Source organism: Alligator mississippiensis, chromosome 2 (genome assembly GCF_030867095.1).
Source record: "Alligator mississippiensis isolate rAllMis1 chromosome 2, rAllMis1, whole genome shotgun sequence".
NCBI classification, from domain to species: Eukaryota; Metazoa; Chordata; order Crocodylia; family Alligatoridae; genus Alligator; species Alligator mississippiensis.
This window is the reverse complement of record NC_081825.1, coordinates 169,048,981-169,074,853: the sequence shown is the minus strand read 5'-3', so window position 1 is coordinate 169,074,853 and position 25,873 is coordinate 169,048,981. Positions and strand designations below refer to the sequence as shown.

Sequence of the window (25,873 nt, the reverse complement as noted above, 5' to 3'; positions counted from 1 at the left end):
GAAAGCTGGGCTGGAGCTAACGGGATAAAGTTCAATGCTAACAAATGCAAGGTGTTATACCTTGGGAAGAATAATAAAAAATACAAATACAAAATAGGGGACACCTGGCTGGATGGCAGCACTATGGAGAAGGATCTGGGACCCTTGGTACATCACACCTGCAATGTGATGCATCTGCGCAACACAGGCAAATGTGGTTTTGGGATACATCAATAGAAGCATTTGGTGCAAGACATGGAAGGTGATAGTGCCTCTACTCACACTGGTTAGACCTCATCTAGAATGCTGTGTGCAGTTTTGGGCTCCACATTTTAAAAAGGATGTGGAAAAGTTAGAGAGGGTCCAAAGGCAGGCAACAAAAAATGATAAAGGGCTTAGCAAGGCAAGTCATATGAGAGGTTAAAGGAAACAGGCATGTTCAGCTTGCAGAAAAGGTGCTTAAAAAAGAACATAAGTCTTCAAATACTTGAAGGGCAACCATAAAGACAAGGGAAAACACCTTGAGCAGAGTATGGTTCACTGGCTTTAAGTTGCAGTAAAGTAGGTTTAGATAGGATAGGAAAAACATCAACAGTTAGAACAGCAAGGCAGTGGAATAGACTGCCTAGGGAAGTTGTGGAATCTGTCAATGGAGGTGTTCAGGAGGTCAGATAGATATAGGTCAGAGATAATCTAGGCAAAGCTATGCTTCTGTTCTGCTATGGGCATTTTCCATACTTTTGGGCTTTGTTGGTTCCTGCACTGGGGCCCAGAGAGATTTCCCCCCAATCCCTGCTGCTATACACACCAGGTTGTTTTTTCCCTTTAAAGCATCGTCCAGGGCCATTGAGTGTTGACTGCAGCCACGTCTGGGGATCTTGACTGAGTCATGCCAATGCTTTTGCTGAGACTTAAACCTGGGGGTTTCTGGCTAGAGGGTCTTGCCTCTCTGCTCAGGGTCAAACTGATCTCTGGGAAGGAATCTTACCCTATTTTCAGACTGGTATGGACTATGGGGGTTTTGCCATCCTCTGTGGCAAGGGACACAAACCTATTGCAGGGATCTCTTAAGCGTATTTTAACAAACTTTGCAGCAGCAGGATGTTAGTCACCCTACTTTACCTGTGGCAGATTAGGGCATTACGTCTTGTGTTGCATCAGAGTTGACTGCGTAGTTGTGCTGAGAAGTTAGACAATGGATATGTATAGGGATGATCCTACCTCAGGCAAGGGCCTGGACTAGATGACCTATGGGGGTCCTTTTCAGCTGTATTTCTCTGATTCTAAGCACCTGTCTGGGATGGTTTTGACAGGGATGATCCTGCCTTGAGAAGGCAGTTTGACACGTGAGATCCCTTCCAGCTCTACTATTCTATGGTTCTGTAACTGAGAACTAGAATGAGGATGTCTTCAGGCAGTGATGTCTTGGGAAGAATTTGCGTGACAAGCTGCATACTGGACGTCAGGACCAGCAATGCAGGGTACTGCAATTACTAGAACTCTTTCTTTAGCAGTAGGAGCAGCTGAAGCACACTACTACTGCTTTCTCACCTCTGATGAACCGGCCCAGTAGTGGCTGCAGTGGTGAAGCAACAAAACCTCAAGTGAACATCACCATGTGTTACATCCAGTAATGTTAAATTGGGCCTTGTACCAGGTGTAAATTTCAAGGCTAGGACATGGTTACTCCTTAACCAATAACAAATTTATTAAGCTTTTAGCATTTAGAATTCTATTATTGTGGTTAGTCAAAAGTAATACAACACGCTCGCTGCCCCAAAGTACAACAAACTTGACAACACTGGATGATTATTCTGTAAAGTCTCATCCAGGGACTCCCAGCTCCAAGGTCTGATGTCTGTACAGAATTTTCTTGGATTGCTGTCAGGATCTCTTCAAGAGGGGCTCTGAAGTGCGAGTTTGTTTTCTCCTCATATACCATATTTCTTATCATATAGTTAATGAATATTAATAAGCCTATTTCTGCTTACCATATCTGATTACTCTTAACTAAAATTTACCAAATTTTCTAGCTGTTGATACCTTTTTTCATTCTTAGGTGGGGGTCAGTTTTGCTGACTATCGTTCCTCTTTTCCTAAGCCAAATTTCCTTATTTTGGTTGGCCCATTTCTTGTTTTGACTTTGGTTATCCAGACGAGACATCTCTAGACTTCTTTTCCTTTGCCAAGAATGGAACACGGTCAAGTGACCTTCATGTCATCTCTTGTTGATGAGTTGCAGCTTTGCAGCTTGGTTGAAACCAAGGTTAAATTTGCCAGCTTGGAGACCTATGCTAAGCAGAGTTGAGAGAAGGAAAAACCAGGCCCACAGGCCTCTGGGTCCTAACACATTTGCCTAAAATTTATGGAAAAACAAAAACCCCATAAATTATTTTGCATGCTCATGTGGGGAATTGGCCTAGTTGAGTCCTGTGAAATTGCCACTGGACTAAGGCCAAAGATTTGCCATTAGGCTGAAGGTCTTCCCAGCCCCGCCTTAGTAGGTGCTCTCCTCTGTGATTTGCTGACTTGACCCACCTCCAGGACAGAAACTGGAACAGATTTAAGGCTTTAAAGGACTATGAACTCTTACTTTAAACTTTAAGGGGAAGCCTAAAATCATAATTGTCAAGCTATAAACAGTCCAACGCATGTTGGAACCTTATTTACATTGTGTTCAAGACTAGATTCTTGTTGATATAGTTTGAGACCACCACCACTTATGAGAAAAGATTGGTTGGGTTCTTAGACTGTGAAACTTAAGAGAAACTCAAAAAGATGGGAGTTTATCCTAATTTTGGACATATTGATGGATGATGGATCCATTAATAGCTATTAAACACAGTGGTCAGTAGTGTATCCTCTGGCACAGCTAAACCAATGATCATGAATGCCAGGGAGGATATGACAGGGGATGGAGGACACTAGACATGCCCTATACACATACTCTCACTCTAAAGCACCCTCTGCTGTCACTAACAGAGACAGAATCCTGGACTAGATGGACTGGGACAGTTGGTCTGACCCAATGTGGCACTTAAGTTCTTTGTTTCTTTTAGACTTGTCCATTCCTTGGCTTTGCTATACTTTCCACTCAAAAGTACAGGTATGACACTTACTTGAACTTCAGTGCATGGTATTTCTCAGCTTTTACTATATAACCTAGCTAGCTGCAACTGGGGCTTCGTTGTCTCCGATTCTGTGCAAGACAGCTGTTGCAACTGGGAAAAAGGAAGAAACCTTTTCCACTAGTAGGACTATACCTTTTACCTGGTCTTTCCAATATGACCTTAGGTGGCCTTGAGTCAGCTCTCCAAGACCACAATCAAAACATTATGGTTGAGCACTGACAATGCTTACTTGAAAGCATTGAAAAAAAACATCTGTTTGCTCTTTATTTCCCTATTTTTTCCCTGTAACTAATTAGTAAAAATGGCCTGATGGATGTTTTGACTGTGATTTCATCAACATCCTCACCTGAAATCATTAAAACAATTAAGGTGTAAAAGTAACCATTAGCTCAGTCCCAGAGTCACATGGATGGAGCCTAAACTGAAAAAGCTGGCTAAAAATGCAGTGAACTAAAGGGAGAACATCTTTCTTTGAATGAAAAGAACTTCAGACATTTCCCTACATGTGCAAAAAGTTCTTAAAAACAACTATCAGTCACTTTTTCATTTAACTTCCTGCAAAATCCTTCAAAAAGCATGTCATCTGCTGCTCATTTGCGATTCCATGAAAACAAAATTAGTACCAATTGCCTTTCTGTTCCTTATGTAAAATCGTAAATTAGCCAAACTATGTCTAACTGGTAAGTTTCATATTAGTCAAAAGATATAACATAGAATATTGTAAACTACGTATAACATGCACACCTAAGGTGCTACACACCCGCCTAAAAAAAAAGAAAAAAAAAGAGCGAGAACAGCATCAGATGTTACTGAAAGATGAACTAGCACTTGACATCTTTTTGCTCAAAATCCTTTACTTCAGCTTGGGAGGGAAAATGTGACAGTCCCGAAAGATGCTGGTCATCTCTTTTACATGACTAGTTTATGAAGACAATATATAGGGACATCACCTTTATGGGCTTTATTAAAAAACAAAAACCTTAGCATTGTATTTGCATTTTCTTAATCCCATAATTCAAAGTTGTGGAACATGTGGCATTCCACTACAGCACGGGTGCTTAGCCCCTGGCCTGTGTGCTAGATCCAGCTTGCATAGCCATGTCACCTAGTCTGTGGGGCTCTCCACTGCTCTGGAAATTTGCTGGCAGGGGAGTGGTGGCAAATTAACACCAGCACTGGTCCTCCATCACCAAATTTTCAGGCTCTGAGTGGTGGAATTGGAATCCAGCCCACAACCAACCTGGCGCTGCTCATTTGGCCCATGCGGTAAAAAACAGTGGGCACCATTGCACTACATGATGTCATCAGCAATGTCCTGAGGATGATTTCTGATTAACTACATAACCACTGTGCAGCCTGATGGGAATTCTCATCTTAGACATCAACTTTCAGTAAAGCTCAATTCCAAGATAAAGTAGAAATATACAAACTGTGAATGCCCGTATCTCTTCAAAAGAAATGCTTTTGCAACTGTTATAAATATGTCCTCTTGAAATAGATAAAACAAATGTTGTATCCAATTCCATCTGCAAGCCCACTCTAGGAAAATATCCACTAAATGATTCAAACGTGTAGTTAAGCATTTAACGGGAACTCTAGCATCACATGCTGAGGAACCCTTAATACTGAAAGGCTGTCAGTGAATACCTCTTACTCAAAGTCATATTTCTATTAGCTAGTTAAATTATACCCTAAATAGGGTTATTGGTATTTGCTCCTAGTCAGAACGGTTTCACTGTGACAGCTGCAGGAAAGGGGGACACACCACATTACAATATACAGTCAGTCTTTCTTCCAGCCAACATTGACCTCAAGAGGCAAAAAGCCTAAATAAACCTATGCTTGCTTTAGAACTGAACTGTTCACTGTTTGCCAGGAATAACATCAGAATAATCCTTCAGCACTCCAGCCAAATGATCATTGTGAGTCTTAAATCTTCGTTTCTTCTGAGAAGCAGGTTTCTTCCTCCTCTGAATGGGAGCCTGAAAGGAAAAGCAAAACAACAGTTACAAAGACATCCCTCCAACTGTAGAAGAATCTAACTATAGCATGCTATGCTATTCATCAAAGTCCCAAATAGTGTTGTAAAGTACTCTTGTGGAGGGGCAGAAGGCAGGGCAGAGTGGTACCTTAGACACTAACTGGTTCAGAGAAGGGTTAAGTTTTTGTAGGCAATAACCCACTTTGTCAGATGCTATGAATGTACTAGCACAGTGGTTTTCAACCTGTGATCTGTGGATCCCAAGGGGTCTGCAGACTGTGTAAGGGATCCACAAAACATGACTCTGATCAATTAAAAGCATACGAATACCCACACTTACAATTCAAAGGGGTCTGCATCTTCATTCAAAATGTTTTAGGGGTCCACAAAAGAAAAAAGGTTGAAAACCACTGTACTAGCAGAACTAAAAGATTATACATAGAAGGAAAGAGAGGTAATTGGACTGATTAGATTAACTGAGATAACAAGGCAGTTAACACCTGGAGGGAATAGGAGTCAACAGCTAGTCCAGGTACTGGGATAAGAATCCACAGAGTCCTGGTTGAGACCCTGGTGAATACAATTCAGTCTATGGATGATTTCTATTTTTTAAAGTATTTTTGTTTAAGGAAAGCTCAACCAAGGAGGTAAAAGTATTCTACCACAGGCTTATGTATGTTTCTGGAGCAGATGTCTATGTAACATCCATATTCATTCTTTCGTGTAGGGCTTATCTTAGCTGGCTAAGGTAGGCAGTAGAAGGCACTGTAAGCAGGTTACAGCATATAATTGATTGAAGAGCAGATGAATATTGAATTATTACAATTTAGTTCAGTGATGCGGCCTATGCTGATGAGGAGGCACAACTGACATCTAGGTCAGTAGCAAAGCCTAGTGATGTGATGAGAACTGGACATAGGTAGTTCAGTGCTGAAGAGTCCATGGTGCCACCCTGCCCTATCTTCTTCTGTCTGACTTCAAACCAACATGGCTAGCTAGCTACCTCTGTGGAGGGAGCTAATTTTTTCAATTTTTCAAAACATTCACTTATGTCAAATACGAATGAATAGGGATGCATAGAACATTCTTCTTCTCCTTGCAGAGAATTATTGTCAAATCACTTTATGTTTGTAAGCACAAGCAGAAAATATTACAAATGCCACCAGTGGCAACAGTGACTGTCCCCACTGACATTCCATTTAGGGTTTCAAGTGACTAATAGGAACCTCTGGCAATAGCCCTGTATCAACAGGCACCATAATGTGGAGATAAACAAAACAAGGGACAAATATTATTTCTACTATCACATCATATAATCATTTGATAAATGAGTTGAGTCTGAGATCAAAGGCAGAGAACACAAATCAGATACACTGTATGTGACTAGATGTCAAAAGTCCTATTTTGGTCTTCCCACAAAACACTGCTATATTATTCCCAGTCCGGACTACATGCTTTTCATTAGGACTTAACTTAGCTACGTGCAAGTGTGTGGGAGTAATCTTCTCCCTGCCATCCTAAGTAATTTTCACTTCATCATTTATGTATCATACAGGTTTTAAAAGCCACTTGCAAGTCTGCAGTGGCTTTTACTGTTTCCGTATTTCCCCTCATTACTGACACTTTGAGGATACTCTTCCCAGCAAGTTCTAAGAACATAAACCTGCTGGCCGTATTGCTAGAGTTACTATCTTTAGATCTGACCTCAGTTAAGTGAGCATTATATGCAGTAATTGTATGTTCCTTTTTGCTGATTCTTTTTCTACTAAAAGTAATATTGGAGTTGCTAAGGAAAAAGGTCCTTTTTCAAAGACTTGCAATTTATAACTCTTACTATTTTCTTTGGTCCAGCTTCCTGCATGGAAGAAATACCCTGTCGTTTCAGATACTCTTCAATTTTCTCTTCATCCATAGAGTCTACAGGAATGCTCCTCCATAATTTCTGAAATTCTAAAATGCCAAACAAAGCATTCATTCCATATTGTGATGAATATAAAACACCGGTAAAAAAGAACATCCCATTCATGGAAAATAAGCATGTGCAAACACAAATCGCCCAACATTCCTGTGTATGTAGTATCATATAATGATATACATGAGGCCTCTGCTAACCATACCACCAGTGGGAACACAGAATATGCACAATTTTAGTCACTCAAAGTGCTAATTGCATTTTGGGAAAGAAAATATGTAATTATAGAGGTAAGCTGAAATTTGTTTCGGTGTTAAACATGCTCCAGAATGCACACAGTAGCAGCATAATAACAACTCAGTATTGGTTTTGGCCTTTTCCAAAAGCACTTGCACAGGTTTTTACACTTCAAGGTCATTTAAAACATCAATTCAAAAGAACCTCAGGTTTGGTATTACCTAACCACAGAAGCCAGCTTCATTTATTAATATTCAGCTGCCATTATCACAGGACTCTCTACCCATCTGCCTTTTACTTTCTGAAGATTAAATATACTTACTCCATTAATTGGTTGAAGGTATTATTGCTGTAATATAAACAGTGTTATACAGTTAATAAATTTAAAAACTCCTCTGACATTAAAGAGAAAATAATGGAAGTGGAAAAGAACAGAGAAGCAACATCTCAATTAGAGCAGCTGCCAGCCACACTGAACGTGCTACCTATCATATCAGGTCCATGTATGCCTTGAAATGTCTTATCCAGGTAGCAACTGGTACAATTCCACCTCCCTTAATCCCATGGGCATTAAGTTATGTAGTCCCTGTCAGCAGGTTTGCCTAACAAGTCATAAATAAAACACTAGCAGTAAAAGGCTAGATTATTTTATTTTGAGGTCCATTCAGTATACAGCTGTCAACACCACTACAGCACTTAAGTATTTTGTGCAGTATGCCTTAAAGCAGGGGCAGGCAAAATATGGCTTGCAGGCTGAATCCAGCCCACCAGGCAATTCCATCTGGTCCACGGGGCCCCTCCATAAGCCCTCTGTAAACCCTAGCCCTGGGTTGCCCCTCTACAAGCTGGCACCTTCATGCAGGAGGTGTGGCTCTAGTTGCTAAGCAACCACACTGGCCCACCCCAACCTGGCCAACCCGCCCCAGGCCCAAGCCAAGGGGCGCTGGAGACAAGAAGCCTCTGCCTGGCAGAGCTTTTGCCTGGTCACCTGGAAGAGTGGAAATTCAGATATGACCCTGCCAGACAGGGGGTCAGGGACTCCTGTTGGGGGAAGGGGGCAGAAGCATGGGGAACCATGAACTATGGGGCCAGCCGGGCTGGCTCCACATGCTGCAGGAGCTGTGTGCTATGGGGCCAGGTGGGGCTGGCCTCACATGCTGCCACCACTACATGCAACCGGGAACTTGGGTAAGAGCTGAGCGCTATAGGGCTGGGTTGGGCTGGTCCTGCACACTGCTTCTACGTGAGGCCAGGGACAGGGGTAAGAGCATGGGAGCTGCAGCTATGGGGTTGGGCAGGGCTGGCTCTGTACCCTGCCACCACGTGCGGCCAGGGACTCAGGCAGGAGTGGAGAAGCTGTGTGTTATGGGGCTGGGTGGGGCTGGCCCCATACACTGCTGCCGCCTACAGTCAGGGACTGGGGTGGGAACATGGGGAGCTGCATGCTGTGGGGCCAAGCAGGGCTGGCCCCGCTTGCTGCCACAACATACAGCTCCAGGGACTCGCATTCAAGGGACTCCAAGGATTCCCCCCACTCCTGACCAAACCCCCAAACATACCCACACCCACTCACAGGTCCCCCACACACTGCCACACCCCCCACTATACAAACTCACACACCCTCCCCCCAAACACACTCAGACCCTTCCACAGCCCCCAAACACACTCCCACCCCCACACTTCCCTACTCCAACATACCTACACACACACACACACGCACACCCTGCCAGACCCCCACCCAACCACATACCCCACATCCACTGCCCATACCCACACCCCATCCACAGCCCTCCCACATACACCCCCCTCACAATATACAAGTGTAAGAGTATTTTGAGCTATTACACAATTGCCTCTAGATACATTATGCAAACACACACAAATCAGGACAAAAATATTTTTTAAAAATAAAATAAAAATAAGTTACAGTAGATGTTTGATTTTTTGTTCCAGTTCCAAGATGGCACCTCCCCCTGCCAAAAGGAGTGCTTCCAGGGCAAGAGGAGGGACTTTTGGTGGCAAAGATCTGGGGTTGGGGAGGGACTTCTCATCCCAAGATGGCAACCAGGGGGTAGAGCACCTGTCAAGGGGCGAGGCTACCCTTGCGGCTCTGGATAGCTCACCAAAACTTGTTAAGCGGCCCTCCAGACAAAATAATTTCCACCCCTGCTTTAAAAACTTAGTGCTGGTAAATATTCAACTGCATAATCTGTTTTAGATGCAATGGCTCTACTGGCACACTTGGTTAGCTCAAGAACAAAGTAGTAAAGAAAAAGTTTCAGAATTTGTAAACTCAGTTACCCTTTTTTGACTTTTCACTAATTGAAATGTTGTTTCTATAAAAAAAGACCGTACAATATTCTAATAGGGCCCCTACCCCATTATAGAGAAGGGAGAGCAAGCGCCGGGGAATGCTGGTCAGCGAAGCCCTTGGGAACAGACTGGATGGTGGAAGCACCTGGGTAAGCACTCACCACAGGGCCAGTGGTGGTGGCAGCACCTGAGACTGGAGTCCTGCACAGAATCACAACAGAGGCCAGCAGCAGTGAGCCACCCTAAGGCTGAGCCAGCAATCTGAATCAAGAAGCACCTGCAGCAGGTCAGGGAGGCAGGTGATCAGCAGAGGGCAGGGCCAGGGAGATATATAAACACAGGCCCTGAGCCAGAGGAGGGCAGTCTGGCCCTGGAGGCTGAAGGGGAAGGAGCCCCAAAGCAGACTGCTGAGAAAAGCATGAGTGAGATCTTGCTATCCTGGAGACAGGCCAGTAAGGAGCTGAGGGCTGGCAGAGAGAGAGGCTCAGTCTGCATGGGGAATTTCAGACAGCCAATGTGCTGGAGAATTAAGTCAGTAAGCTCATGTTTCGGTCTATGTTTTGCCTGGTTGTTTGTGGAAGGGACTAACGGGGGGTTTGGAGGTCCCATTAGTGCCTGAGGGGAATGTGATCACCTGGAGCCCTGCCAGGGGTAAGGCTCAAGGAAGAATTTGGGGGCCAGAGGGCCCAGTGCAGGGCAGAGCTTGGGGCCAGGTGACCCAGAGCCCAGAGCTGGGTGGAGACAGGAGCCATGGGCTCAGTGAGAGCCGAAGCAGGCTCAATGCTCACAGTGGGCTGGGACCCAGAAGCCAGGTCCAGCACAATGGGCCTAGGCTACGGGAACCAGTGAAAGAAAAAGGGGGCTGAGGCCAGAAAGACAGAGACCCCAGTAAGGCTATAAAGGCCTGAGGTGGCCTGGTGTCACATTGGGGTCAAGTGCCCACCGAAACCATGCAAATAGCCCTGAAGGCATAACTGGTGCCCTGAAAGAACCAACTGGCACCTAGAGGTACTAGGGCTTATCCTGGGACCTATTACGCAGCCTCCATTGCAACTAAATAGTTGCATCTAAAGCATGGTGAACAAGTTAGAAAGGGAGGGCACCCTGGGGCTAAAGCAGTACACAGGATCATGGGACCCCCAGAGGGCACGCTAGCCACCCCTGGAGCACTAGACTGGTTACCGATATGCTCTAAGAATCAGTTCACCCCCTCATCCTTCCCAATAAAAAGGCAGTATTTTAATTTTCCACAAAATAAAGGCACAGAGTTTTAAAAATTACAAGAGTACTGCATTTGCAGTAAAGTAATTTTTAAACAATAGTATAATCGACTTGATTTTAAAGCCATTCTTCTTTGCCTGTGAGATGAAGTGCACTGCGTGTAGATTTTTAAAAATCCAATTAAGTCATTTGTGAATGTGCACAGAAACCATTTGGTAACATTTTCCTCATATATCATGTATTTCTTCATGCTGATAAATGTACATTATCTAGGTAACTGTATGGACCTCAGTCAGATTTAAGCACCTTCAAAATTTTTGTACTAGAAAGAATCTCTTCCCCCAATCTCCATCAACCCCCCCACCTTTTTTTTTTTTTGGATAGGGGATAAGAAATGCTTTTCTTTTAATTTGCTGGACAAAAATAAATAAATCACACCCTTCTTCTCAGGCTCTCCATTCCCCTCACAGTCTCAGATCTAGACAATTGCTTTGTGTTTTAGTATTAAGTCTACCCCTGAAAGTGAAACTTTTAGCCAACTTTGTGTAAACAGTGACACTACTACTTTCTAGGCAGAACAAAGTAGCATATTCCACCTTTACTGAGAAATCATTTTGGGGGGAAACTCCTAAGTTTGGTCATGGTCTATGATCCAGTATTATTTGCTACAGCCCTGATCCAGTTTTGGCAGCTTCAGAAAATTGGGACATGGTCCATTATCCTTCATAATTCAAGGATGAGATGTTGTCAGTAATGGACACAGGACTTTTTTCAAAAGAAACCCAAGTGGTAATCCTGCCACTTTGAAGGTGTATAAGGTACATACTCTTTGTTCAGGCTGTTTTTGTACTGTTTGATTCCCCCCGTCAAAAGACTTGGTCTTTTTAGGTAAGCATTATCAGTGTGAAAGAAATATTACCTCTTTATTTATGAGAAACAAATGTCCTAACTTAAATATTTAATGTTTTCACATGATAGGCTACTTAGAAATATATGCAATGAATATATAATACATCCCCCAATAAACAAACGTATACCTTGGTTGTGATATACTACATTACTTTTTTAAGTTGCACAACATGCAATTGCTAGTACAGCCCCAAACTGTAACGCAGGTGATATACAATATGTGATATACACATACATACTAAGTAGCAACAATCTGGGGCCCTCCAAGTGTTATGAAAGTTCAAAACCAGTGGTTCTCAACTTTCTTTTAGATTCAAGGCATGTCTTGTTAGACTTTACACCAGGGGTGAGCAGAATACATCCTGTCGGCTGCATCTCTCCTGCCAGGCCATTTTATCCAGGCTATGGGGCCCCTAAAAATTTTAGAAAATATTTATCTGCTCCTGGCTGCTTGCCAAAGCTGACAAGAGCCAGGGGCAGTAGGACCCAGAGGGAGGCTCAGCAGGAACGCAGCAGCTCAGCCCCACCCCACCTCCAGCCATTTCCCTGCCTTCCTGCCCCTGCACTGCTCCAGCATTATGTGGCTCCCAGCTGCATCGCTGGACCAGGGAGCCGAGCCAGTACTGTGGGGAGGTGTGCATGTGTGTTCATTCATAGAGCGAGTCTCACATGCATACCCCACCATACATGTGCACCCACACCCCCCCTCACATTGCTATACACGTAGACCCCCCACCCACCCCACCCCTTACACAGCTCCCCACAAACCTCATACCTACACGCACACATGCACACTCCCTCACCCATACACCTTCCCCAGACACACCCACACCCTCTCCCACATTCCACATACCCACACACCCACAGCTCCCCACAAACTTATACCCAACCCTCCAATATACAAGCATAAGACTTAATTTCAAGCTATTGTGCAATCACCTTTATGTACACTAACAATCATGTAAACCAGGACAAAAATATTTTTTGAAATCAAATTAATGAATGTTTTAGATGTTCACTTTTAAAAATATAATTTGGTATTTTTATGATTCCAAGGTGGCAAAACACCCTTGCTGAAAGGAATACTTCTGGGGGCAGGGGAGGGACTTCTGGTGGCAAAGGTCAGGGGTTAGGGGGTAGGACTTCCAGTCATAAGATGGCAACCAGGAGGTGGGGCATCTGTTAAGGGGTAGGGCTACCCATGTGGCCCTCGACAGCTTGCCAAAATTGGGTAAGGGGCCCTCTGCCCAAAATAATTGCTCGCCCCTGCTCAATGCACTCCAAATGAGACTAAAAAAGCCCTCAGAAAATGCTGTTAGCTTTCCCTCAGTTTTTGACTGTGAAAAAATAATAAAACAATTTTTTTGTTGCAAAGAACTCAAACACCATACCAAGTCAGAACATTTTTGATACTATAGATTCCTATTTTAAATATCTGGGTGTATCTTGTGGATCACATATATGTATTTCTACCCATAATAGTGCTAATATTGCACAGCACCCCAAGACACCCTTAAAAAGATCTTGTGTCACTCTGGTTGAAAATCAGCGCTCTAAACATTTAAATGAAAATGCAAGTTAGTCTTAGCTTTACAAAGAATAATCATAAGAGCTCCCTTAAGAGCTCATGTTGTATGGACAAGACAAGAAAATAAGCATACAATCTCTAGCAGTCATAAAAAAAGCACACAGGAAAGGAGGAACTAAGAGAAGTGGAACCATTAATCTTATATTACAGTCTTCTCAAGAAAAAGTGAAAAATTAACACCAGAAAACACAAATTGCCAATGCCAATACAAAAAGATGATCTATGGTTAATCTATAACCATGGCCTTTCATGTTTAATGCATTTTATCCTAAAGTTAACTCCATTTCTGTATTTTAAATCTGTCAAACAAGAATGTAAAACAGGAGTCAACTGTAAAGTTGAAATAGGGCAACAGAACATATAATAAATTCATTTTCTTTAGAGTGGTTACACAATATCCTGAAACTCTTTTTTAAAATTACTTCATAAATCTGACTATATTCAGATATTTTGTTTTAACTGGAATACTTGCAGCCAACCGCATTTTCCCATGTGTATTTGAAGATAGGTGTTGAGTATCAAAGCATCTTACAATTATACTGGGCTATTTAGGGCAACCAATTACATTGAATCCAACACTAAAGAGATCACACAGAATTAAAGACTCAGGAGCAAAGCAGAGAATAATCACATAGCTACACTACTCTGTATGGTCACATATACTATCACATTGGATTTAGGGTGCCACCAAGTGGATAAAAGAAACACATCCACCGTGTAGTCAGGGTACCAAAAATCAGTGTGCCTTTGTAAATTACACCAAACACACAGCATAATCCGAGAAGAGTAAATCATGCTGCTTTACTGATAAGAACTATTTCAAAAACCATTTGTCTTGGCCTTTAAGTCATAATGGACCCAATAAAGTAGTGAAAGTTTGGGTTGGGGGAGATACTTGAATTCTTTATTATGACTTCTCGGTAAGGTGTCACTATCTTAACAGGAAGAGAGAGAAAACTAGATTTCTTTGAGAAATGCCATGATAGGATGAAAGACCTTAGATTTATTTTTTTGATGAAAAAAGTACCTGGTATTCTTGATACTGACCAGGGGCCTTATCTATGCCTCTCTTCAACAGATTTTATCTCGCAAAAAAAGAATACCTTATGGGGATATGAGGGAGGGAAAGGTGGTGATGCTGGACGGACAGGTGACAGGAGGCTGCAGGGCATGACACCATATGCGGTAACCATTGTCTGCTGCCTTTAAGAAACCACTTGTCTGATTTATGGTATGCCAAGCTGGAAGGAAGTACTGGCTCAAGTCGTCTGTAACAGGAAAGAAGAACAGAAAGGTGCTCAGCTAACCCACCAAACTGAAGATGGCATGCTGATATCAGAAGGTAGCTCTCAAATGATCATCATCTATGAAGTCTCTATTTAGCTGTCTTTTACTAGTTTGTGCAGCTGATGCAGAATACGGTCACCTGTCACTGTCTTGCATATGTTCCCGTAGGGCCAAGTACCTCATTCAAAGGTGGCAGGACAGCTTTAAGCACTTACTGCCTATATCCTACCTACAACTGGTGGCTATTTTGCTTAACTGCCATGTTGAAACAGCAAGACCTGCCCAGCTTCTCTGATAGTGCTGCTTTTTCCTCCTTTTGCCACATTCAGTGGCTGTTAGGACTACCTCCTGCCTCTCTTTTGGTGTTCTCCCTGTCTCCCTCCCAAGAGCTGCCACCTGCTGGCTGGACTCTGACACATCCTCTTCTTATGCACCTCTTGCCCCCTCCCCACATAACTTATTGCAAGTAGGAACACTCCATCTCTCCCCACCTTCCCTGGCATCTCTTTTGTCCTTGTCTGTAGGCACCCCTGTGGTGCCTATTTAAGCGTGGAACCTCTGGACAGTAGGGGTGCACCTGCACTGAGCTACCCGCCTCACTATACCCAGCCAAAAAACAAGCCTTGGATGCTTCCCCAGGGGCGCCAATTTGTGGCCGATCCCCTTCCTGGAGCATACCCACAAGCCTGGGGTAGTGCTGCCACCACCTGGACTCAAGTCTTTGTTTGGGCCCTGTGCCACCCAGGATACACAGGCCCTGTAGACCTAGGGGTTGATTAACCCCAGCAGGATATATCTGGGTGCTTCTTATAGCCTGAAGCATGGAAAGTAGCCTCCCTTAGCCAGTCAAGCTAAAGGAATAAAAAGCCATGCCTAATCCTTCTCCAGCATGTACCACAAAGCTTGTTATAGCAGATAGCTTTATTGGGTAGAGGGGGTAGGCTTGGGGAGAGGTACAAGTCTGAGAAGTATCAAAAGAATACTTCTGAGCAAACAGAAGTGGCTTGGTAGCCTTTTGACACACTTCTAGAACACTGTTACTGGCTAAACTTCAGGTAAATTACTCACATGTTAATCTGGAGTCTGAAAGAGCTCCAGAGGCCGTGTGCTTGCTCCATGTTTCCAAATACGTCTCCTTCCGCTTCCTCATGAGGACCCTTTTATACACCTGTCATGACCTCATCACTAAGTTCCCACCAGAAGCAGCCCCATTGGCTGCTGCCCGGTGCTTCCAAATGACATCACCTTCTCAGGTGAGGGGACTAGTCACATGACCTGCAGTGGAAGGGAAACAGACAATGGGAGCAGGTCCCCCCTCCCTCAAGCATGTCTCCATCCCCAGTCACAGCTCAGTGGTAAATGAAACAGATGGGTGAGGGGCTGCCTGCTTACAGCAATGAAGCAGACTAGAGGGGCGATTCCTCCACACCCCTGTACTATCACCCTAAATTCTTGGCTGTAGAAATGAGTGATATGCCCAGTTTTCACCAGATGACTGTAGGACCAATGCAACCCCCTCCTATGTTTCCTGTAGCACCTCCCTTTCTTCCCTTTGTGCGGTCCATAGGGGGACTGGCTCATGTCCCTGCCCTGCAGTTGCCTCCCCTCACTCTGTAGCCCAAAGCCCCTGGAAATTTTTAAAACATCCCAGTCAAAGGACGTTAAGGCAAGAAGAAAACAGGTCTTTTATCTAACTCAGTGCTTGTATGTACTAATGCAGATAAAAGCAAGCAAAGCAACTAGTTTGAAGGAGAAGACATTCACATATAAGAACACAGGACTGGAAGAGGCATCCTGGAACATCTAGCTCATTCTCTTCCGCAGGCATTCACTAACCAAAGGAATCCCCCAAATCACTGCACCAAACCTCACAGACAACTGAAAGAAACAAAGCCTCAAATGCCACAAAACATTTTAAGCAGACAAGGTTCCTTGGGTGAATTTGATATCTTTTATTAGACCAACCCAAGTGGTTGGAGAATAGTTATTAAGCAAGCTTTCGGGTTCAAAAACCCTTGCTGAAGCAAGCTGGCCTTGTGTGCCAACTTGCTTCAGCGTCCTCAAGGGAGCACACTGAGGGGACCCTTTGCTGGCTGGCCACGTGCTAGGTACCTGGCCACACTGCCACCTCACTAACCTTGCCATCCCCTGTGCATATTGTGAGTTTAGGTAAGTCATATGTAATTGTAAGATGAGGCTTACTTTTCCCCTTGTTGAATGTGCGGGGGGAAAAAACCTCATCTCATAATTGAGTAAATATGTTATATGCTCAGAAGAGCCTAGAAAAGGGACCACCACACAACCAATGAGAGACCTAGGGGAAAATGTGACCAATGGGGCCTAGGGAAAAAATCCTTTCTGATCTTAAATTTGGTGACCAGTCTTACCCAGGTAGAAAAGCAAGGCTATTTAAGCGTGGAACCTCTGGATTTACTAATACTGGAAGAAGCTTCAGCATACCTGAGCCCTTGGAAGCGTCTCCCAGGGGATTACGTGTGAGCACAGCAACAGCTTAAATTCCCAAATATTCGACAGTACTTTAGCTGGAATGGACCTGTATGTTTGTAGGGTGGGGTATTGAAGTGCTCTAAAATGGGGCAGCATTTGAAGAACACCTATATGTCTGCCCATACCCCAAGTAAGTCCATGTACCACAGTCAGGTTCCATATGATCACAGCAAGTAAAAGTCAGAAAGGATCTCAACCAATAGAGGTCCACACATCTCTTATACAAGCCCAAGTTCCAAGTGCGTGGTGCCATAGGTTGGCATTCACTCAAGCCTCAGTAAGGATGGCTTTCCAAAAGGTCCTTGATCAAAACAGTATAGGTGCTTAGAATCCTGCATGTGGAAAATATGCATAGGATCCAAAAAAAGAAATACAAAATTCCCTTACAGATTTTCTGTAGTTTATATATATAGTCCTGTCAGAAAAGATCCAATACTAGATTGTTTTGGCACTTCTCAGGAAAAATGTAGATATCAGTGTTGTGGCTTCACCATTTATGAAGGACCAAAACCATTCTGAACTTTTTTTTTATCATGACCTAGCACACTAGTGTATACCACACACTCTTTACATTAGCTATACACACATTTGGCAATGACATTCATGTAGGAAATAGAAGATGGTGCTTGTTAACAAATTCAATCTGATGCACCACTGACTTACCTGTCCACTGAAAACTCTTGGAACAATTTCTGCAACAACCCCTTCAATATATCACATTGCACACAAAGGCTGTTATGCAAAAAAGTTTTAAAACCTCACTGCCATACAACAAATGTAAGGCAAAACGACGCACAGATGCAGTAGTGCAAGAGATTTTTTTAAAAGAAAGAAGATACTAGAAAAAAATAGCTTTATGTTAAAGGAACTGTGGTATAACAACAGTCCTCGTGAAAAAAACCTTGCATTTACACAAGAGGTGGAGTCAGAGAGGATAGCTGCACTTCCAAATTCATTTAGTTATTGACTTTGGTCTCCGAGTTGATTGGTATTGACAGCCAGCTCCACAGACTATGACCAATTCCACATTTTTTTAAAACCTAACAGACCTCCAACATTGATGGAAGTTTCTTCACAGATATTTAGGAAGAAAATCTCAAAAAGTATTAAAAAATATTCTCTGTAGACTATATTCAAATGTGAAAGCGACATTACAAAGGGGCAGAAATACTTTTAGGTATTCAATTTCTTTAATATACAATGCAGGGTATGATTATACTAGCATTTCACCATTCAGAGCTGAGACTTGAGAGGATATGAGAAGTGTTTAACATGCTCAAGAAAGTGTAAGTGATTAGTTCAGCTGCAGTGCCCCTAATGTGACACTGATTGAGAAATATTGTTTAATATATTTTAGTATGAAATGTCAGATTACCCAGGACATTAACAAGGCCCAGAAAGCATGTGTTCCTTTCTTGGCTAAGCAGGTGAGAGCAAGAACGAAGAACTGGAAAGTTGCTGTAGCAGTGATGATCCAGGAAATGTCTGAGACTCAAGGATTTTTTTGATATCTTTTATTGGACCAGCTGTATAGTTGGGAGAGCTGTTGGACAAGCTTTTGGGCCTGAGGTTGAAAAAAAGACACACAGGAAGAATGATTTTTTTTCTCAAAACAGATACCCAGACTGGCACTGTGAAGATAGTTAAGGTGGCAGGCTCTATGATCTTCCAATAAATCTCATTTATTTACTTATTTCTTGAGGAGCACAGCCAGCATCATGGAGATCTGCCTCCAGCTGGTAAGTCCAGTGTGATGGAAGGAGAGTGGGGAAGGAAGGGACATATGGGAGGGGGGGGTAGATCAACACCCCCCATGGTGAAGGAGGGGACAGGTGCTGCCCAGGTTGGGGGGGAGGCTGGAGCTGCAGCTTGTGGGGGGGGGTGGTGGCTCCCACTGCTGCTTGCACCCCAGGAGGGCACGGTGGGGGGCGAGTGCCCCCCGGATCTGTGTGGGGCAGGGCAGGCTGCATCCAGGGCTGTGTGAGGCTTTTCTTGGTGGGGGCTGGGCTTGGAGTGGGCACCAGTGATGCTGGGAGGATGCTGTATCCACCCCAAATTCCACCACCACTCCACTTGGTGCAGCCCAAGCTTTTCCCCAGGTGTGGGTGGAGGCAGAGCATTGAGCCAGGGCTGCACTGGGTGGCTGGTGGTGGCAGTGCTGGGAGTGGAGCAGCAGTGAAATCTGGGGTGGATGCAGCATCCTCCTAGTGCCACTGGTGGCCATTCCAAGCCCAGGCCCCACCAAGAAATGCCCTGCGGAGCCCCAGCTGCCCCCGCCCCCGCCATGCCCTCCTGGGATATATGCAGAGGTGGAAACTGCTCCCCCCCCATGAGCTGCAGCTCTAGCACCCCCCCCCCCCCCCCCCCCAGCAGCACCTGCCCCTGCTCCTGCCCCTTACCTCACTGCGAGGGACATTGATCTGCCCCCACCATGCCCCTTCCCACCACACCGGACTTACCAGCCGGAGGCAGCTACATCAGAAATTGGACTGGTATTGGTCAATATGCCTCCTTAAATATCGGCTATCAGTATCAGCCCCAAAAACCTCTATCAGTGCACCACTAATTTTTGTAGCTGTGGCTTCCAAACACTGAAAACAATCTCAAAAAAGAGTTTGTCAAAAAAAAAAAAAAGGGAGGCTCCTGTCTCTTACACAGTTTTTAGTCATAGCGTGATTAGATGAAAACCTCTATGTGAAATACAATGTTTAACAACATCACTTTGTCTTTTATGATCCATTTTTTTTTTTTTAAATAAACAGAGACAAGAAACTTTTCTGCCTCATCTTCCAAAAGAAACCATCTTGAGGGTCACAATCATATTTTTGTATTACAAACAAGAACAGGAGGGAAAAGACAGGTTTTTTTCCAAATGAAAATATGATGTTATTATGCCATGCAAAAACCAAAGAAATATCACCCTGCACTTCAACTTTATGTAATGCAGGATGTGCCATTCATATATTTTCCTATACATTTGCTACAGTTTCCAAATTCTTTCCTGAGGCAAAAGTTTCCTGTGATCAACAATCTGCGTAAGCTCGGAAATTCCAAGTGGGGAGCCCATTCAGCCACCCTATGCACTACTGCCTTATCACTTTGTTTCTCTGTGGCTGAATATGCCTGCACCATCTGGGTATGCTCAAGTCACAGTAAACATATTGACACCACCCTAAATGATACATGCAGAATTATAACAGGCTGCCTAAAACCCACCCCTTTTCCCTGCCTATACACACTATCTGGCATAGCACCCCCTTACATCAGGAGGAAAGTAGCAGGTGATACTGATGGGCAGGTACAAGAGTCAGATGACAACCACCCACTATATGGATATCAACCACCATCATTTATCATCAAGAAATAGTTTTTTGCCCCCTACCATACCACTGACCACACCGAAATCACCCTCTGGCAAAAAGAATGGGAGAAACTGTTGACAAACCAGTTGAACGGAGCCAGCAAGGAATTACCCGCAGTGAGGAGTTAGAATCCAACTCCTGTTACAAATGGCATACACTGCGGAGGCTGAACAGATTAAGAGTGGGTCTTGGCAGATGCAATTTTCTCATGAAATCATGGGGCCCCTATGCAACCGACCAGTGTATTTGTCAGGAGAAGCAAACCGTGGGTCATCTCCCGAGATGCTCTGTAGCATAGCAATGCACTGCACAAGATCTGGCAACACCAACACAAGGAGCAATGGCCTGTGCAGAATATTGGGAGCAGACCATATAGAAATATTAGACTGGGGACACGACAAAGACAATGGCAACTTCTTGGACACTATGTCTTGCTGTCAGCCATGGTTGGAAAAATCCCCCCCAATTCTGTGTGTTTTATCTGGGGGTGTGCTGTATTCTCAGTGTGTGATAAAATACGGTACCTAACATTTTGATTAAGATGTTTCAAGAAACCACAATACCTAAAGATTACTTAAATGCATAAGCGCTTAAAACAAATCAAATACAATTCAATTACTATGAAAGTATCTAAAGAAAATACCTACCTTCATCCACTGTAAACTGGCAACTCTTGTCATTGTAGAAAAGAATTTTCTTCTTATCAGGGCGATTAACAAAGATGATCTGGTCCCCTAAAGCCTCAACCACAAATGAAACAAAATGAAATAAAATCATAAATTGCATGCAATTTATGGTATCTCCATTTAAACAATGGATAAATGACTTCTTTGCAAGTAGGGTCCAGGGAAGGCACAACCATGGCATGGCACAGACAGCCTTTTCCTGATGTTGAACTTGCACAGCAGCTTTTTAAATATCTGGGGCACTGTAACTGGGAGTCCTAGCTAAACATCCATCCACCTTTAAGATCCCTGGGAGCTCTAAGATAGACATAAGGGAGAAGCCCTCTGATGTGGGCTTGCAGTACCCAGCACAGTACAGCTGCGGATGGGGGGTATCCTCTACTGCATGTGTTGGATTAAAGAGGCACCTGGAGGAAACAGAAGGGAATAGGGGAGCTCCTCTATCCTCAACCGCTTGTACCCATTTAAACAGGCATGTGCAGCTGAGGATGGGAGAAACTCCCTCATCCCCAGCTGCACATCCATTTAAAGAAGCACCCAGCCTGCCAGATCTGACCTTCAGGGCTGCCTCTGGGGACTGAGCAGGGGGCTGCTGGGTTTGGGACTGGACAGGGGGCAGCTCTGTTCCCAACTCCAGGGCTGTCCCGTGCAGGATCTTGACACTCAACTGTGTCAGGATCTGGCACCACACAACCGCAGTCCTGATGCTCAGACGGGATGACTCTGTCCTGGACCCAGGAGCTATCCCACACCCAATTACGATGCTCAGCTGAGAGTCTGGATAGGGCATAGGGCATCAGTGGGAGCCACATGTTCAATTTAAAAAACAATGCAAGCCAGCCAGAAAAAAAAAAGATGTTCCAAGTCATACATTAAAGGTTTTTTGTGGCTGGTTTCTTATTTTATTGTGCCTTAAATTGACTGAATGCATGTCAGAGTTACTATTTATGGTAAGATTAACACAAGAATTGTGCCATAAATGTAATCTGTGCCGGAGCCGTAAGAAACAGAAGATAACATTTTCTGGTCATAAAACCAGTAAACAAGAAATTCAGCCTGATCCAGAAAGCTAGAAACATTAGTTACCTTATTTGAATCCCAAGATTTTTATTTTGCTTTAAAGAAGATTAATAGAAATGTCAAAAGAGCTGCTGGCAGCACTGCTTGCTTTTGGATTATGGGTGGCAGAACTTCTTACAAAAAAAGATTAAGTTATATGTCTGCTCACAACACTGATGCTTTGCTAGCTCAACCTGAAGGAATTTCAAAGGAAAGATGCCAAAATAAAAAGCTGAAATAAAAATCTGGCAGCAAAAAAATGTCTATGTTTATTACAAAACAAAAGAATACTAGAGCTGAAGCCACGGCAAAAAATTAAGGTCAAGGATCCCATACTTTTTTCATGTCAAAACCATTTCAAAACTTCCAGCTTATGCTGGAGATTCAAGAGAAAACAATATTGCAGGAATCTGTGACCGCTGTGGAGGAAACCAAATCTCTTAATAAAGTCTTGCTTTCAGAAGTGAGGACATGGTTTATTAGAACAATCAGATCCTACTGAAGTCTTGATCTTTAGAATGTAGGAATTATTTTTATTTATGTTTTTGAGTGTTGGCTTTTTGGCAGTAGCATACTCTAACATAATTTTTAATGTAAATTTCCTAGGAATGCATCTAAAAGGAAAAAGAAAAATCTATTCTATTTAAATCTGGGATCTTTAGCATTGACCATCAACACTTGGAATGAAAGGATCAGCCACAATTGCTGGCAGGTAAGAATAAGTTGTTCTTCTTTGGAGATGCATCACTAGCTGAAAAAGCTAGAAACCAGATTTAACTAAACTAAAATAAATGACTCTTGAACCAAAATGACCATGTCTACATATACATTTGTAGCAACTGAATTTGACTAATTTATGAAGATATCTTTGGTTAAATGCATGCAAATAGGTGTACAGATGCAAAAGGCCTTAATCAAGCTGAGCAACATGACTTAAGTCTGGTAGTCTTCAGGAGACTGTCAAAAAGATGTGCAAAGTATATTTGGTTATTTATTTTTAATTTCTTTAATTGCAAGCTTTCGGGCACAAACACCTTTCATCAGGCATTGGAGTCAGCTATGAACTGACTGCCTAGAGGAGTTTTCCATCTATTGACTCCTCTGTGAAATCCTATGAAATATGAACTTTCATTTCTACCCAGGAGAACTTTTACAATCTTTTCTCCAATGCCTGATGAAGGGAGTTTGAAAGCTTGTAATTAAAGATTTTTTTTTTTGCAAAAATCTTGTTGGTCTAATAAAAGATATCACCTTTACTACAAACCCTGATTGCCTTTTTCCCCCATGCAGGCACATTGTATATGATTAAGCCAGCTCATATGATAAGCTAAACAGATCAAGCTCCTTGTCTTCCAAGTAATAGATGTTACTTACCTTTATAGCTTTTTGTGCGTTGGGCAGCCCTTCCTCGATATCTTCCAATAGGATTCCTCCCAGTCCTCGTTGGTCATGCTTGTCCAAAAGCCTGAGCAGAGCCTTTTTATCTTTCAAATTGTACTTGGGCTTGAAAGCATATTTCCCATCTACAACTTCTATTTTGGGATTGTTGACTAAAGCCTGTAATAGGGACATAAGTTTTAAACTTAAGGTGAAAAAACAGGTAGCTTATCTTACTGAAAATAAAAACATGTCAGTTGGCAATGATACCATATCAGCAACATGTTGTGGCTGAAAGTTAACAAGTTTGATTTTGAACTGGATTTGGAATCCAGCACTCAGATCCAGTTTAGGTAGAATTCATCACCAATGTGTTGTTTACATTACAAAACAGGGAAGTGCCATTTATGAAAATGCCTCTGGGCTGGTAGATCCATAAAGCCACTCACGGAACTTGTGCTAGTAAAAGGTATTAATACTCCCTTTCAGTGACAGTGATCAGAAAACAGAACCAGGAAATATTAAAAAGATTCAACTGAATACAAAATGCAAACAGACTACTCAAAATACTAAACTGATTTCATACTGATATCACAAATGTGAAAGACATTACCCTGAGATGAACAAATCAGCTGTTTGTCTTCCCCAACTGGTGTCAACCAGCACCAGCAGTTGTAGAAGAAATTGAGAAGAGAAGTCCTCCTGCACAGTAGGACTTTACCTATGATGCCAGCTTCAGAGTGAAACTGATCAGGGGTTCATGGATAACTAACATTAAAGTTATGTTCCTAATCAGTTTTGCTGTGCAGCCAGTACGAGGCAATTAAAGTTCTTTTGCAACAGAGAGCAACCCTACTTAGTTTCTTCTGCAGCTGCCAGCATGACCCTGAAAGGAGAAAAAGAAGAGAGGCAGAAAGAAGAAAGGAGGGAAAATATAACTGTAGTAGGAAAGAAATCTAATGTTGGTAGCCTAACAAAATCTCAGGTTGGATAAACCAGCTAAATTAGTGGACTGTCATAAGTTGCCTATTAACAGGCTACTTTGCTGTTATGCATTTGTTCATTCTTTATCATCACTTATCAATTCAATGACAATTTTGTATAAATTTTATTCTCCTAGTTCAGTTATTTCTTTGTTTTTCTCTTAAGTTACAATGCTTAAAGGGTTAGAACCTTTATAAATTTTTGCAGCAAGGCCAAGATTTCATTGTAAATATTTATTTTGGGCTTTCTGCAAGTCTCTCAAATTAAACAAGAGTATTAATTCCAAAGGAGTGTTGCAAGATATTTTTGTTCAAGCCATGTTGCTATTACTACATAGAGCCTTTTTAATGTAGCTGTAACATTTGCTGATAAGCTTTGTTCCTATATTTATAATACAGTCTATTAAATTAAAGTATAGCTAATGCTGTATTTACCTGAATCCAAGATGATTCAATTTAACTCCCCCACCCCCCAGTAATTCTATGGAAATAAAATTTCATTATTGGGGGGTTGTCTTAAATCCAGATGGAATATTCTATGGAAAATTGATGCATTTCTTATCATTTTCTATGTGTGGAATCTAATTATAGAAGGGTCATCTTAAACTTGTCCCCCCGTTGTCCCTCCCCTTACTGCAGCAGGGCAAGCAATGGCATGGGGGCAGGTGGTGAGGGAGTCAAATGGTCTGACCCTTGCTCTCCCAACAACTTGATGCTTGCTTTCTTCTCCCCACCACTGCCTTCCCCCACCCAGTACCTGCCTGCTTCAGCACTTTCCCCCCCCACACCTTGTCTGCACACTCTGGTGCCTACCCCACTGCCTGGCTCACCTTGCTGCCCAGCCCTCACCCCCCACAGCTGCTGCCTCTGCCCCACCACAGCCCCTGCCACCACTTCCCATTGGGCTCCAAAGTATTTCTAGCCCCAGTTCAGCCTGGGGCACAGAGTACATGGTTGCTTTGTCCTAGGCTGAGTCATCCAGCAGCTGTTGCAGAGGTGGTGAGGGTGGGCACCAGATGTGGCTCTAAATCTAGACCTGACTCAGGGCCAGAGTTGGAGCTGCAGCAGCCACCTACATCCCCCTTCCGCCCTGCCAACTTGTACTTGGATCCATGATGAGGCCCTTTGCCCCCACTCCTCCCAGTTAAATGGGGAAAAACCTTGTCTTTGAATTGAGTAAATATGGCACTCATCTGGTATTAAGTGTGTTAGGTGGAAAAGAAACAACTTGGTTAAAATCTTTTGTTTCCATAAAAAGAAAAATGTATACAATGAAACTGATAAACACCAAAAAGGTAAATCCTCAAGTACTACTACTGTTCTGTTCTTAACTCATTGAA

General features: G+C 43.1%; 1 protein-coding gene across 2 annotated transcripts in view; it reads right to left on the bottom strand.

Moving 5' to 3' along the window:
• Nucleotides 1-1,662: 1,662 nt before the first annotated feature.
• GTF2E2 (general transcription factor IIE subunit 2) overlaps nt 1,663-25,873 on the bottom strand; it is a 67,076-nt gene continuing 42,865 nt past the window's right edge. For both annotated transcript variants that reach the window (XM_006260234.4, XM_014607372.3), the window contains exons 5-8: nt 23,548-23,730; nt 21,076-21,169; nt 6,926-7,041; nt 1,663-5,092 (exon numbers count right to left, since the gene is read on the bottom strand). In XM_006260234.4, coding sequence (XP_006260296.1) covers nt 4,973-5,092; nt 6,926-7,041; nt 21,076-21,169; nt 23,548-23,730 — 513 coding nt within the window. In that variant the 3' untranslated portion in view covers nt 1,663-4,972. The remainder of the gene's footprint in view (nt 5,093-6,925; nt 7,042-21,075; nt 21,170-23,547; nt 23,731-25,873) is intronic.